Source organism: Buteo buteo, chromosome 5 (assembly GCF_964188355.1).
Source record: "Buteo buteo chromosome 5, bButBut1.hap1.1, whole genome shotgun sequence".
Lineage (NCBI taxonomy): Eukaryota > Metazoa > Chordata > Aves > Accipitriformes > Accipitridae > Buteo > Buteo buteo.
Window position 1 is genome coordinate 29,691,793 of NC_134175.1, and position 16,648 is coordinate 29,708,440.

At 37.6% G+C, this 16,648-nt stretch overlaps 1 protein-coding gene across 2 annotated transcripts in view; it reads left to right on the forward strand.

The window, feature by feature from the left end:
- Positions 1-16,648, forward strand: part of CHN1 (chimerin 1) — a 106,477-nt gene that overhangs the window by 25,977 nt on the left and 63,852 nt on the right. For both annotated transcript variants that reach the window (XM_075028410.1, XM_075028409.1), the window contains exons 4-6: positions 1,421-1,476; positions 9,553-9,584; positions 10,469-10,582. In XM_075028410.1, coding sequence (XP_074884511.1) covers positions 1,421-1,476; positions 9,553-9,584; positions 10,469-10,582 — 202 coding nt within the window. The remainder of the gene's footprint in view (positions 1-1,420; positions 1,477-9,552; positions 9,585-10,468; positions 10,583-16,648) is intronic.

Consider the following 16,648-nt stretch of genomic DNA (forward strand, 5'->3'; position numbering starts at 1 on the left):
TCCACTGTTCTTCTGTGAAATTCAGAGAAATCCATATTCGCTCTGTGATTATTTTTTTTTTCCTTTGAACTTGACTCTACAGTTCTCAGAATTAGATGTGGACAAGGTCCAGTGCCATCAAATATGACTTTTACAACAGAAGCTAGGGAGTCTGTGTGCTGGCAAAATAAATGGTCTTGCTATGCTTGAAATGAAAATTACTGGTTTTTATACTGGTGTGCTGTTCTTCATCACCTGCAAAAATCATTTTTGTAATACCAATACAGAATGGTAAGGATTGATTTTAGTAACATCAGGAAAAACCATTAGGTTTTTTGTTTTGAACAAAGGGAGTGAATTTTTCCATTTTATCTTATGATTGCCATATCATCGGGCATCTTGCCATTTGCTCCGTTCCCATGTAACTTAGCACATAAATACAGCATTTGTCAGTGGAAAAGACTCGTGATCAAATGAAAAGTGTAATGAAGTCAAATCTTACTGGTTAAATCAATCTATGGTCTTATTACCTGAAGAAGGTGACAGCACATATTATTAGACCTTGGTGTTAGTACTAATGATTGAAACAAAATTTTATTTTAAAAGATTACAATTCCAAATGTCCATTGTATCAGTTCTAGAGTACTATTCAAATACTGACTTAGTGTTGACAGCCTCATTTTGAAGGTGACTTGCCAAACCAAACTCTTTTTGGGATAGAAGTTGAAAGTCACTCCTATAAGGAAGTCTGCACATTAGTACCATTACATTTACAACTGGCTCCTAAGATTTATTCTGGCTTGATGAGGCTTATTTAAAAAAAAGAAAAAAAGGCAAAAAGAGGGAGGGAAGATACTAGTAAGTGCATGTCATAATTTGGGCCTTAAGAGTTTTACTCTGCTACTCAACTCCTGATTTCTTTAGATCTGCAAATGCAAAGGCCATCTCTCTCTCTGTTCAGGAAGGTCATCACTGACCAGTGGCAAAAGCAGAGGGTTTGATTCTGCAAAGTTCTGAATGATTCTTGTAAAGTCTTGACATATTTCAGGTGACTGAGTGTGTGCCCAGCGTAGTAGGATGGGACTCCATCTGCTTAGTGAAGAAAGTCTGACAGCAGCCTGATTTGACATGTAATAAAATTTAATTTGTGTTTGTCATGATTCCTTTTCTGATCTAGTTGATGGAATCTTGACTGGTCTCACCTAGTTACTCCGTAGTACTTGATGAATTTAATTGTAAAGATCATCAGTAATCCCATTTTGGCTAGCAACATTCTTTTTTCTGACCACATGTAAGTAATTTTTGAGACCTTCGTATATGTATCCTTGCATTAAATCTTGCAGAAAGTCTTCTTTATTTAAACAGCAATATTTAGTGTTCAAATGCCTAATTTATACAATGATTGTGTATTAATCAGAATTTAACTTCTGCCTTCTCCCAGTGTATCAGTTGCAACAGGAAGCTCCCCATCCCAGAAGGATAACCTGCACTCGTGAGGTGGGTATTATAAAGGTTCGGTTTTATAGAGTCCAGTAATTCCAAGTCTATACTTAATGGCGTCCAACCCAAACAGCGGTTCCCTGGGACACTTGGTGCCATGATGAGAGTAAGTAGCCTTGGGGGCACTGGTACCTGGAAATCCATTTGATCTAAAAATAAATTTTAAAAGCGTTTTGGGGATGATGTGTATACCAGAGAATCATTTACTGGTTTTTGATTCTTAGGTACATGGAAACATGCCTTTTCTCCTCCTTTTTCGGTCAGAAATTCACAGAAGCAAGAGCAGAGCTGTACAGGGGAACTATGCACCTGTTTTTACAGCCATTGCTGCTAGATGTGTGCAATAAATCAACAGAGGGAAGACTGAAACCTCCTCTGATTCTGTTATCTGAGTCGTAGTACTTAAGACTCATTAATACTAGTAGCTAAGCTATGCAGAGCCACAGATTTTAAGGATCCAAATAGTAACAACAGGATCCTGTTGATACACAGTGATACAGAAGCACCTGCTCACGGGGTCAGTTGTTGTGGCAGACCGCAAATTGCTAGTGTACCCTTGAGCTGCCATCCAGCAGCGCAGCACCTCTCCAGAGCTATGGTGCTGGAGGGTTTAACTGATACCAAACATCCGTGCCAGCAAGATTTTATTCATAACTGCGTCTCCCTTGCAGCTTCCGTTAGGAGCCTGGGAAGCATTAATTTCAATTTCAAAAATGCTGAAATGTTAGGCTTGACTTGTTAAGCAGTATTACAAAACACAGCTCTTACTGAATAACCACTGAAAGTTATTACATTGCTGCAATAGAACTTAAGCATTTTTAACATGTGCCAAGAGAAAGGAAATTAATCTTTGAAATATTTTAGTCACTTTGACGTAGTATTACATACAGAGGGACATAGCACTGTCAGGAACATTAATAGCTTACAGTCTAGATCACAAGGAGGATTACTTCACAGAATTAAACAGGCATTTCTCTGTCATCTTTTCAAATGCCCAATTGTGAGTCTGTGAAGTAGTCTGTCAATTTTTAAGATAAAAAGTAGAGACTTAACAGAAGTGAAATACTGCATTTAGTGGAAGCACTCTTGTTTTCCTTTGTTAATTTGATAGATTTGTAATTTTATGAAAAGTATAGCTATAGCTGATTGCACTTAAGCAAGACATAGCTATAGGAAAGAACAATACATGAATTTTACAAGAAGCATTGTAGAAAAAGGTTTTGTTTTAACCAGTGTTTCCACTATTAATGAGGGTCCAAGCAGTGGTATTCTTGTTAAGGTTGTTGTGCAGATATCTTGTGTACATCAAATAAGGTGGGATGGAGCTTTGAAGGAGAGATGTGTAGAAGATAAGATCTGAGCCATGAAAAAAAATTGAGGCTTTCCAGTTTTTTATTCCCATTGCAACATTATTAGGAAGGTTCTCTTCTATTTTGTGTTCCCTATGATAGGGTTTTTCATTACCTTAATATACAAAATATCTGAAGTCTTGTAGGAGCTTAGTCTTACAATACAGGTTTGTGATTGTATAGAGACTGTACAGAGTGCTCACCTGGATAGGATGAAGTATTTTACTCCCTGCCTCCAAGGGATTGTGTTTATTGTTGTTAAGTGCTGTTGAACAGTTGCTTTTTCCTTCCTCTCCTCAAAAGTATTTCACTGGTGGAAGAAGTGCTAGTGTGTGTGTAGGTATATATATATGTGCATATTGTAAAACATATGAGGGCTGTTTGGTAGCCTTTTGACACTGTTCACTGAGGTGCTGACATTATGCCTGTACAATCACTGTAGTCTTTTATTTGCTGAGTCTTATCTCGGAGCTTTGCTATTGTTTACTCATGTAGTGACAAACTTGCATGTCGTGGTCGAGACGGACAAATGACAAGTACGCATTCTCATAGTACAAGCAAAGGGGTTTTTTATTACTGCAAGCCAGCAAATTTATACCCATTATACTTGTTGCCTTGTACATATGTCTGTCCCTTATTGGTCAAAAAGTTGTCAGAAGTTGTTTTTCTCACCCCTCATTGGGTGACTTTTGCAGGTTCCTTATCACAACTGCAAAAGGTCAACACATTCCTTAAACTTAGTTTCCCAGGCATGCTTCTCATCCTTTCTTGTTCTCTCACAGGAACACTGTAATCTTGTCAAGGTCAATATCCTCTCCAGGCCCCTCAGTCCAGCCAAGGTCCTCCACAATTCCCCCTTTTTGTTTTTGCGCTAAATATGCCATGTGAATTGTCTGCGGCAGGGCCCTTTGCAGTAAGGACAGCACACATGGGAGGATGCTCAATACAATGATAATAATTGCCAATATTAATAATCCTGTTTTCAATACTCCCTTTAACCACCCTTCAATCCCCCGAGGTCCTCCCCACTTACAGTGTATGCTTATAAAGTCGCCTGGCTCTTGTGGTGATGAGCAACAGTTCTTCAGTTTCTTCAGTTAGATGCTTTGAGAGCCTCAGTTGTGAATGTTTTAATTCCTACAGAATTAGAATCTTCATTTTTTCTATATAACTTTTGGTTTCTTTAAAAAAAAAAAAACAACAACAACCAAACAAAAAAAAAACCATAATAGAAATGTAAGGAGTGGGAAAGTACCATCACATTAAGGAAATCTTAAAGCAGATAACTTAACAATTGTAATTGTTTTGCATGTCGACTGCACAATGCATACGTACCCTGTAGTCAGGGAAAAACTGTAAACTGATAAAGGGGTCCAGCATATTCAATAAGATCTGTTGGCACTATATCACATGCTAGTTTGACTGCAGAGAACTGCTTTGGGGTCTTTCTGCTCTAGGTGATCAGAAGTCACAAGCAAATTTTTTACTAAGTTCTCCTTCACAGTATTTCTTAGAATGCTATTAGCCTATCCAGTCAGATAAACAGAGATATAAATGTGTATTCAGTATCTGAAAATCAAAAACGTCTCCTGCCTCTGGAGTGCTGGAAATCCTTCAGCTGTTGATCTGATCCAGATTGGCTTCTTTTTAGAATCAGACAAGAGACCTACTCTTGCCAGCCAAATATAAAAGCAACTGTGTAAAGCTTCTTCAAATACAAATCACACTGACCACTATAATTTTCTCATCCTTGTTATCACTGAATTGTAATACTGTTAATTATAAAATTTTATTAGCTATTATACAGGTGGCAAATTGAAAAGTTGGACTGTTTTAGGGAGGAAAATCTGCTGTGGGTGAGTGGTGTCCTGCATGAACTAATCATCCAAGCTCTTTGGAGGGTATCTGAACTTACTGCATCCCTACATAGAGAGGTCCTCCTCATCTAATTCTATAGGAAGTTAGTCTGTTAGAGTCAATGGAGAACTGGCAAAAGTACTACAAGCAATCAAAATACTCTGCTAAGTCCTGTCATCACTGAAGGAAGAAATGCAACACATTAGTAGTGTCTATAATATCATATTTTCATTAATTTATTCTAAAACAAGATTATAACATATGACAAACTTTAAGTGTAAAACTTTCCCTGTGCCAGAGGGAACAGAAAATGAAGAGAGACATTCTGTGTTCTAAAATAGCATTATCCTAGCCCCTGAGCTGCAGAGTAAACCTGTGTCTGCACTATGAATGTTGTTGTAGGAACTGAGAAATAAAATCTGCAGGTTTTAGAAACTAGTGAGAATTGAACTAAAGAAAATAGAGCTATGAAAGAATCAGTCAGTTGCAGGTATTTAGCTGCAGAACAGAACATGTTAAATACACGTTTTCTCATTAAAGAATCCATTTACCAAAACAAAGCTCTTTGGAGCTTATTTTTACCTAATAAAGGTAAAATTGAAAAAGAATACATTATCAGTATGCATTTTCCTATTTCTGCATTAATTCGTTATAATGCAGGCAAGTGTTTTTCATTATAAGTATTGAACAATTTATGCAGCTGAGCCAGTTTTGAAGTGAAAATATATTCAGCGAGCAGTAACATGTTTAACCTTTCTCTCTGGTCTCAGCCTCTCCTGCTAGTGTTGAGCTTTGTGATCTGCTCTTTCTCAGCTGGGTTTCTATTAGCAGCCATGTGTGAGTCAGTGGGGAGCAGAATCTTTTCCTAAGTGGTTGAATTATTCAGCTGTGTAAACAAATTCATAAATATTAGGAAGAGAATTTTGGTCCAGAGAACATCAAAGAGGTCAGTGGGAGGGAACAACATGTAATTTGGTAACATATTAGCACCTAAATTGCTCCTCTTGCCTTATTGTATTCCACTTGTTGACATAAGCAAGAGTGATGATTAGGGGAAAAAGCACTTGTTAAAGAATAATTGGAAATCACACCATAAAAATGCAAAGGCACGTGTTGTACAAGTGCTGATACTGAGAGGAGTATTCAACGGAATGACCTACTTAACATGAAATGCTTCTCAAATACAGAGAATTCAAATTTCTGCTCTGTTACACCAGTTTCATATCAGAGCAACACACAGATCAGTGGAGTGGCACTGAGGTAAAAAGAGCATTGCATTCATTTGGGATTTTTTTATTGTGAAGGTGCAGCAGAGCCAAGGCTTTTAACACTGTATGATGTTCATTTGTAAACTTGATGATTCCATAACATTCTAAGGATGTCTGACTTCTGCGTGAGGCTTACATCCAAACTGTAATGTTGTTTGTCCAATTAATATTGTATTACCTCCCTGGAACTTGTATTTGCTGTGCGTATAATCTTTTATATACACATGTGTGTGCGTGCACATGCAGGCATATTTATAGCATCCTTGCCTGCTATATGAAGGCACTCCACGATAAATTTTAAATAACTATGTATGAAAAAATATCAAACAGACAAATGATGGAGGTAATTAAAATCACTGGCCTTTTCCATCCTATTAGGAGGCTTTGTTGTAATTCTGTGCTAGTAGTTAACAAGCCTGTTAAACAGCATCTCTATGTAGTCTTGTGAAAATGGCCTCTGTGAGTAGTCAAGAAACATAGCATAGAGTGGGCATATATAATCCACATTCTTGTTAGAGCTGTTCTCAAAGATGGCTTTACCAGTATGATATTCACCCAGAATGACTTCCCAACTTTCATGGTAACTAAGCTCTTTTCTAAAGGAACGGCTACTGTAAGGCACTTGCCAAGTCTGCTCCATTTATCTGTTGGTAAACTTGGTTTCATTGGCTTCACGCCTCAGTTTGAATAAACCAGGAACAAAACAATGGTGAATATCTTGCTGACCTTTGTGTTTCTTGCAGGTATCATAGTGAGACCTGAATTTTTCCTGTGGCCTCTGCATCAGTGCTATACAAATAAGCACATTGAAAACAAATATCTCACAATTTTTTTTTCTAAGTTAGAAGCAGTTTTTAAAACTGTACCAAACACAGGCTAAACAAACCACAATAGGAAATGTTTTCCATAAATAGAAAGTCCTGAGAAGTCCAAAAGCTTAGCATTTAGCTGATCTTCACTGGATACAGAGAAAATGAAGTAGCAAAGGCTGCCTCTACTCATGCTCAATGAAACTTTGGTCCAAAAATACTGCCAGAGCAGAAAGAAACTCTGCAGAGGATAATTACACTGTACTGCCAGCTAACAGCTTTACTTAAAATGACCGATTTCTTGCCACTGCTTTGATTTTATTTAGAAATTTATTTCCTGTCTCAGGTGGGTTTTAGTTCCAGTCCAGATGGATGTTTTGGTTTTGTCTCCTTAACTTAAGGCTGACTGAGTGTGAAGGTTAGGGTAATGAAGCTTCTGAACTGTTTTGGCTTTCAGTGCTCATGTGCAACTGGAGGGTGCCTGCAATTGCAATTTGTAGAAATACAGTCTGGCAGGAACTTTGTGAAGTCCAGGCGGACACAAAAGACCAAGAAAGCTGCATGTCACTTCTAATTCTGGTGCAGCTAGGGATACCTGAAGGAAGAACAAATGCTACACCGCCTTTTATACCTAAGTTGCCATGAGTATAGTTGGTGTAACGACACTTGTAGGAAGCATTATAGAAAGCTGGGGAGCAGTGTTTACTGTCTTGTATGGTAAATTTGACGTATGGGAAATCAGCGTGTTTTCCTAAGTTCACATGCACTGCACTAAGTGTGTATGTAGCCCAGCTAATTCTGAGTGAATTAGAAGGCCCCTGCTGAGTTCTGATGGAGTTGCCTTAGAGTCTAAATGTATGCATTCAATCTAGATGTCAAAAAACCCTAATACTATCATAAATTTAAAAAATTATGGAAAAAAAACAGAACACCAAAACCCAGGCAATATAACTCAATGAATTGGGGTTCCAGTTGCACTGAGCCTTATACAAGCAAACAGTGTTACACATCAACATTGATACTGAAGTTTTTGTGACTTGGTAAAACTGATTAGTAGAGACTCAGTGTTAGCAGAAGTGGTTATTTTCCTCTTTAACTCATCATCCACCAAGATGAACTGCAAACCCAGCTACAATTGCCTGGAAGTCCAGCAGAGCTTTTCTCTGATGCTTTGCTCCAGTCATCTACAAGTTCACATTTTCAAATGTTTGCACACAGAGTATAATACTGTAATTTGTCTTAGGATTTGCAAGTACTCTGAGGATGCCCTGTCACATTACTAATTCATTTCCAGTTCTGTCATATAAATTCACTGTATTCACTGAGATAAATATAATATCTCAATAGGCAGACAACACAATCTTACTCACGACAGGATTCTTTAACAACTGCCTGAGTCTAGTGTCTTGTCTTGAGGGTTTTAGTTAGGAATTGTTGCAAGCTTCTATAATAACAACAATAAAATATTTTCGCTTTTTCTCTGTTCATATTGCTATCTTCCTATTGAAGAAATAGCCTACATTTAACAAAAATATGTAAGACTTTTTTTTCTTTTTTGGAATGATCCAGTCTTTTCAGGCCCTTTGAAAATAGTTATCACATTGGTCAACTCTTGTTTGCTGTTATGTAGGAAAAGAAAATCTTTTAGAGCATTATAAGTCTTTCCCGTGATGGAATGATTTTTCAAAAGTGATGGACCATCACAATAGCTTTTTATTTGCTGGGGATATGGAAGAGTTGTGATTAGACTATACACCAGGATGTATTTTTCATTGTTTTGGACATCTGAAATCTTTTACACTCCACCGAGATAACTGGAGAGAAGTGCTAATTTTAATAGGCTTTTTTCTGAAAAGATGGAAAAAAGAAACTGAAGTGGCAGTTTACTGTGAGTGTTTTGTGTTTTATTATAGCTGGATCATTTTATACTCTTGTAGTTCAGGTTGTATAATTGTTGAATTTTACTCCCCAAAGAGTTTTTCCTCCTTTAAATTTAGCAAGGAGGGATAATCTGGTGGTTTAGATTATTGAGCTGATTTCTGGGAGGTCTGCAGTTCCTCACTTGTCTCTAAACTTCCTGGACAATTGCAGATTAGTTGCTTTGTCTGAAATACTTAGGAGGCAGATTGTGTTCTGACACCCTTGCATGTTGTGTGTATTTACTCTGTATGGTCTCTAGAGCATGGACAGGCTGGTGTTACACAGCATAACGCATGCATACCTGTTGCGGTCTTTTAGGTGATACTACAGATCACACAGTTTAGTGAAGTCAAGAAGTGCAAGACTTAGGCACTTGATCATTTAATCTACCACTTGCCCTCACTCTGAGGGGATATGGTAGCGGCTTAATTTCTCGCAGCAGTGGCACCAGCAGCTCTGTGATGGAAGATAACTTGTAAATTTAAGAATTTTATCACTGAATTAGTGCACTTAACAATATAGCACACTTACACCCATGGAATGAATCTTTTGTTTCCCCTTTTTGGGAATTTGTACGAGGAATACTTAATGCCATCAGTTTGTATTAGCAGAGCCCCGAGAATGACATGATCCAAGCGGCTCATTCTTTCTCGCTCTGTTTTAAGCCATTCAGAAGTACAATGTTTCCCAAAGGTTTGCCTTTGGTTTGCCTATATTCCACACACAGGGAAAATCCTGGGATAGTAGGTGATTTTTGTCTGTACTTTCACATTATATCCCTTTCTATTTTTAATACTATATTATGGACAGTATGCTTACTGTATGGGTTCACTTGTTATGAAACATTACAATTTCTGTTGTTTCTTCTAGGTAGAGAACAGACCCAAATATTATGGAAGAGAGTAAGTAACATACATCTCTGAAAGTGATTCATCCAGACATGTTTGTTGATAATAGTTACAGAAGAGGTTGCAAGTGTTTGCTCTGGGCCCCTTGTTTCTTCTATGTGTTTTACAGCAGTGTGTCTTGCTCACCCTCAGATTTTTATGGCAGTACCATCACTTTTGTCTGCCTAAAATTACAGCTGCATTTTCTGATGGATACGGATATCATTGAGTGCTACCTTAAGTGAGAAAAACATAGGTTTCTGTACTTTCAAAGGGTTGTCTCTTTCTACCCCCACCTCCAGTTGGCTTTTGCAAAAGGTGTTTGTGTGCAGGGAAAAAAAAGATTTGGATCACAAATGCTATATAAGTGTACAGTATATATGTGTCTTCTATTGCAGACTGCTAAGGCAAAGATGGTTAGATTGAGTGTGGGGAAAAAAAGCAGATCATATTTGGGTTTATTTTGGTAAAAGATGTGTAGTATTGCTAGGTTATTACACCAGGAATTACTAAGATTATATGCAATCCCCAAGATTTTAGCAAATTGCCATAATATCCCCGAATGCTGCAAAATGTTGTATTGCATGCCACTAGCACAAAACATGTGAAGCCAGCAGGAGAAAATGGATTTATTTCTACATAACAAATTGATAGATGCAGATTTAAAAAGCGATATACTTGTTTCATAGATATTTTTTCACAGAAGCCTTTCTAAACCATTTAAAATGACTTCAAATGCAGGCAGAAAGGGAGATTAATTTAAGGCATAGACTCCTAAAAATCAGTCATTTTAATGTTTGTTTCTTTCTTAATTGCCATGGTTGGTGGTTTTTAAAAGAAGAGGAAAAAGTGATTTAAAAGTAAAAAGACATGTGTTTCAAAAAGTCTTTGTTCCTTAGATTCCATGGGATGATCTCAAGGGAGGAAGCTGACCAATTATTAAGTGTTGCAGAGGGAAGCTATCTCATTCGTGAAAGCCAACGGCAACTTGGAACCTACACTTTAGCATTAAGGTTGGTAATTAATACTTCATTTTTAAATTTATAAAATATTCAAAAGACTGTACTGTGTTGTTGACCTTAGTGCTTAAGCTTCTTGTGATTGTTTTAAGATTTTTCAAAAATCATGGTGCTTTTTTACCCTAGTTACAGATTTGGTATCTTTAACCTTCCCTAACCCTTTCTGAAGTGTAAGCATTCCTTACTGTTTGCACCATCAGGATAATAGCAATTGTGGTTTTTCTGGTGGTGCTTCATTTCGCCCTTCTCCCACTATGTTACAGATGTGACCCCATGTAGACACTGGGAGAGCAGGTGGTCAAGAAATAAAAGGCATCTTCTGAGTTCACCTGACTAGTCTACTGTGGGTTACTTGCTAGCTGGCTAGCTAGCTGTTGCTGAAGAGCAATTAGTTCTCTCTAGTCCCTCTGTGGGATGGCCAATAAATCAGGAGGGTTTTTTTATCTGAACACCTGTTAGCTAACAATGTTTGCAGATCTGTTTCCTCGCTCTGCAAAATTCTGGCAAGTGGATCAGATATAAATAAAAAACTGAAATAAAACCTGAAATTAGAAAACAACTTAAATAGTTGTGAGTTTTAAATAGTTTAATTACTTCTATGATAATGGAGGTTATTTTGGCCTGGGCAGTACACCTAAGTACTCAGATGGGAGATGGTGATTATTAGCAATGTTTTGAAACTAACTGGGACAGAAAAACGTTGAAGGAGAAGATGCAGTTCCTGAAAGTTTTATATGGGTAAAATAAGATTACAATTAAAATAAGAATATCTTGAAATAATAGGTTGTGATGAATTAGTTCTCTTTTTCGGGGGGGGGGGGGTGTATATATGTTACTGAGATATTTGTTTTTGTAGTAATAAGAATCCAAATAGAAACATTATTGACATTTACACTGGTTTGCATTAACAGTGTGAATAAATTGGTGTTGCTTATTAGGGCCTAATACTCTATTTCATCTACTTCTGCACTTGCAATATTCATTTAAAGCTAAAAAGAAAACAGTTGTCATAACACCTGGCTTGAAGACAGAACTCTTGCCCCTTGCTTCTGACAGTGCAGAAGGCACAGGGCCTGTAGGCTGTGAAGGATGAAGCTGCTGAGTGTCTTGCAGGATGCATGATATAGCTTGTTTTACAAATGCACCTCCAGTCCAGCAGGTCAAAAGATGGGTCTTTTCTAGGTTTGATGGCATCTCTTTCAAACTGGAAAACCTTTTTGAAAGCAATGAAGTCTATTTTTACACCCAATAGAAAAGAGAATGGATAGCTGTTGGTGATCAATTTGGGAAACAGCTTCAAATGATAGCGAAGCTGTTATCATTGATTTATTTTGAGGAAATTCAGCATTTGGCAAAACACCTCAGTATCTGAAACTGCAGCACGTTGCAGCCATTTCATTATGTTGAAGCACTGGCTGAATGACTTCTATATTAAGGGTGGTAGTCTGAGTGGCTGCTTTCCATCCCACAGGAAGTAATGCTCTATTGTCTTGATGTTGGCCTTGAAAGTACACGAATGAGGGTCTTTGCTCTCATACCTTAAGTGAAAGTTCTCTGAACTGCAGCGCTGTGTCTTCCACACGTGGGAATTCTACCACTAGGATTTTTTTTTTCTCTCTGCTAGGAAGCGTAGCAGGAGTCTGCGTTTCCATTGACTGGAGGCAGAGTTTAGCTCAGTTTTCATTGTTCCTCTCCCTGGAATAATATATGCAGGATATACCCATTAGGCAATATTCCCACTGACTGTGTTGCTGACCTTGTAGCATCTCTTAAAGACTAGGTAATTTCTGCAGTCTGTCTGTTCATCCTGACTGTAAGAAGTTTGCTGTGATTGCCATGATGAGTTTATGTAATTTTACCGGTATTTGATAGCAGTTTTTGAGACCATCATTTGTATTTGTGTCACTACACTGGCAGACGGCAAAGGTAGCTGTGTCCGCAGCTTAGATAATCCCAGCAGGAATTTCAGAATGTCATCTCCTTGGCCAGAAACAGAGCTTGTCAGTAGGGTGGTATGTATGGGAAAAACCTTTCCAAGTTTGGTGGAAGGCTTTGATTGACTTCAGGGTCTCCAATTTCACCCTTTCTTTTCTAGCTGTGTGAATCAAGTTTGGTCTTTTCATACTAGGCTTAAATGCCACTCTGTCATTCAAGCAGTCATGTTAATTTTAAGATCACTTCTGTAGGATTTTTGCTTTTCCTTCTTTACCTTTGTTTTACCCTTTAGAAGGTGTGGGAGAAAAGAAAACTTGGTCAGCTGTTAGTTTTATATAAAGAAACAGACACAGAACAGGTTTCACATCATTTTACCAAGTTAACCCAACAATGCTGAAGAGGTGCTCTAATCCTGCAATAACTACCATAGTGACAAAACTTAAAATGGAATATCCATTTTTTATGATTGTTTTTCAGGCATGCTTTGGAAAATGAATGGAAAATGTTGAATAAAATTTAGATGTTTGAGGGTACCCATTGACTCTTGGCATAAATACTTGGTTTCCTCTGTATTTCTGTGTATCTACTGAATCTATCTCTCACTGTGTGTGTTTGTTGCCTGATTTGTCTGTCTTTGACAGTCTGTCAATTGTGATTAGGACAAATTGGAAACTACCTATGAAGTATGATTGCATCATAAAATCCCAGTTCATTGAGACCTAAAAGTCTTGTGGAAACATTGGGTAGGATCAGCTGCTGTTGAGACTGAGACAGGGTTGTTTCCTGGATGTATTTTTTTCTGCTGGGTGGCAGGCAATTCAGTAATACAGACAGCTCCGCACGGCCAGCTCTGGCAGATGTCTTCTTCCTGTGTTTGTGTCAGTGTGCCTGGGAATCCTGAAAAACCCAGTGCATCCAGTCGTGAAGAGCAGTTTAGTGAAACAGGATCATAACCCTTTCTGTGGCAAGGTATGATGTCTCTGTAATGAAATATTTCCGGTCTTCATTTTGGCAATGGAAAAACAAGCTTTTTGTGCTTTGTCCTGAGGATCCAAACCAGCCAACTCCTCAAATCGTCATGGAAGAATTTGAATGCTACATTTGATTCCACCAGCTATTGTAGCTGATGTCTAAAATTTCAATGGTATGTTCATACCAGCCATTGGTGAAGTTTTGGATTTAGTTCCAATTGTAGTTCTGTTTGTCTAATATTTTGGTTTGGTGCTACTAAATTAAGTGAAGGCACTGTGTCCTCTGCATCCTTGGAATTCAAAAAGAAAGATATCCTGGTGTTTGTTGTTTGATTTATTTATTTTATATTACAGTTTATTTAATCAACTTCAACATCAGGTATCTGCTGTGTTGGTAAAGTTTCTAACATAGTTAAATTCAAGTTAGAAAAAACGCTAAAAATAACCCTTTGGCTACAAAGCAAGCTAGGTGAGACATAAAGGTAGAACTCAGAATCCTTATTATGACTGCCCAAACATATTTGTGAATACATCATCCTCTATGTTGCAAATCTGATAGAGATTAATGAACACTAGCTCAACTTTGTAAAGTGAGTATTTATCTTCTTCTGGAATTATTAAAGAAGATCATCTCACAGAGAGCTATATTATAGGAGAAAAACAATTACATTCTCTCTTGTTCTGTCTTTATCCTTATTGCTCGTTCCCTTCTAGACTGTACTTACAGTGGGCATCTTCCAGAGATGCTCAGATTGTCTTTGCTCTTTACTGAAGATTTCCACTTGTTTAACAACTTAATCCTTCTAGAAGATAAAGAATAAACTGTTAATGCCACAAATCATAACTCCTTTGTAGGCAGACAGAATTCACAGTTTTAAAAACATGTTTTTGTGAAATCTGCAACAGATTGGACAATCACACTAAGCTACAGCCTTCAGCTACAGCCAAAATGCACAAAATGCAAATGCAGTTGGTGCATTAAGGTTCTTTTATGGACTGTTCTACTCCTAACACGGCTCTTCTGCATCTCACTTCTTTTTAAGTTAGTGTAAGGGATGCCTTAAGTCATCATAAAATGGGCAGATCTGGGGAGAGATCTGGGTAATTGTTTGCAAAGAGCTTCTCCCCACTTATGTATCTCTGTTACTGTATTAGCAAGTTCTCTGACTATGAACACACTGGGTCAGATCAAAGGACCAGTTCGTAGTCCAGTCCAGTATCCACTTTTTGGTAGCTATTAATAGCAGACGTTGAAAGAAAAGTGTTAAGAACAAGATGAACATGTAGTAGTAGTTCTCTGGTGTGCTCTCCCAGCTGCTGAAAATTTGCTGTTCAGGGACTTCTGAGCAGAGTTGTTATCTTTGCTATTTTTTCAGGCTTTTGATGGAGAGATTTTTGATTTTTGTCTAGTGGCTTTCTGAGCACATTTTCGAACCCTCATAGACTTTGCTGTTTGCAACTGTAGCATGAGTTCCGTGCCTTAACTAGATTTCATGGGAAGCAGCATACTTGTTGTTGAAGATTCTATCTCACCATTTTATTGGATGCTCTCTTGTTTTTGTATTATGAGAAACAGTGAACAATTGATGTCCATTTACCTTTTCCGTGCCATTCATGTCCCCCTTATTGTTCTTTTTATAGGGCGATGAGTCCTAGGCTATACATTCAGGTTTTGTGGTGAAGCTGTTCCGTACCCCTCCTCATCTCTGTCATCTTTCTCTGTGCTTTTCTCTTACTCTTGTGATGGTCTTTTGCAGATGAGGGGACCAGGACTGCACATCCTGTTCAAGATAAAGTGGGCCATGGAGTTTTCTTTCTTTGTTCTCTAAACCTTTCTAAATGAATTTTTGACCACTGTGGGGCATTAGGCTCTGATGCTTTTATAGAACTAGCTTTAGTAGATCTAAAAATCTTGTTCCTGAGCTGCAATAGCTACCGACATAGCCTAGCACCGATTAAATGACCAAATATAGGACAGGACAAATAATAGCTTTTGCAGACTTAACCAAGGCAGTCAAATAATCTTAGTGCAATGCTGTGGAATAGTTAACTGAGTTCAAAGTGAAGATTTTGAGTATTTCTTCTTCTTTAGTAAGGTAGAAAAAGTGATTCTTACCCCAAAAAACTTTTCAGTTATTAAGGTTGCTGGTGAGTTACTGTAAAATCTGCTTTCCACTTATATAAGAAGCTGCATTTTGATCATCTTCTGATGAGCTATTTTTGTCTACTTTCATCCATTATTGTGCAATTAATTTGCATCATGACTTTTAAGACGGACCACCTTTTAAATCTAAATTTGAAACAAAAGAGGTTTTGTTTTCAGAAAACAAGTTTCTCAGAATTTGTAACAGAGGTAGAAGTATGTTCTTAGGGAAAAAGAAAATGATAATTTAAATGTTGTTTTAAGTGTGAGTTTGGCTAAGTATTCAGAGCTGTCCTTCAAATAAAACTGATGTTCAGAGCCTAAGAAGGCCTGTGAAATTGTATCAGTTCAGACACCGGATAAAAGAGAATGAAGCATAAACACAAATGACAGCAGCAAATCAGCACTCTATATATTTAATGCCTGTACTTAATCATGGATGTGGTTTCTCATAGCTTATTTACAAAAAAAACCCACAGCAGAATTCAACAATGTTTACTAATTAATTAGTCAGAGAATGCCACTGAAAATGTTTTGCAACCCTGAGGTTTAAAAAAATTACTAAGAGAAAATTATTGTAGGTGTGTATGTGTGTCCGTACATATCAGCAAGTCCCTGTGACAACAAAGATACATAAAATACATTGTAATGTTAATTAGGTGTTCCAAACAGATAAGAAGAACTGAAAATTCCTAATTAACTCCTGGAGGTATTAGATCTGCTTTTAAATTTGGCAAAAGAGTAGTACAGTGCTTAATGCTAAGACCTATAGCAAATGACAGTAACAATAAGACATGGTTTGCAATGTAGCCTTTTGTGATTGAGAGCTTGTTTAATAATTAGGACGAGGATAAAGAGGAAATGGGTAGAGATTGTACTAGTGGTAGGCGTTGAAGTGTGATGGTACTGCATGTTCTTTTGAGCAGATATCTGCTGTAGCACGTTTAGTTGGTTACCATGGTTTCCCTTCCTGCAAATTCTATTGTGATACTGAGAATGAATCGAAATAAG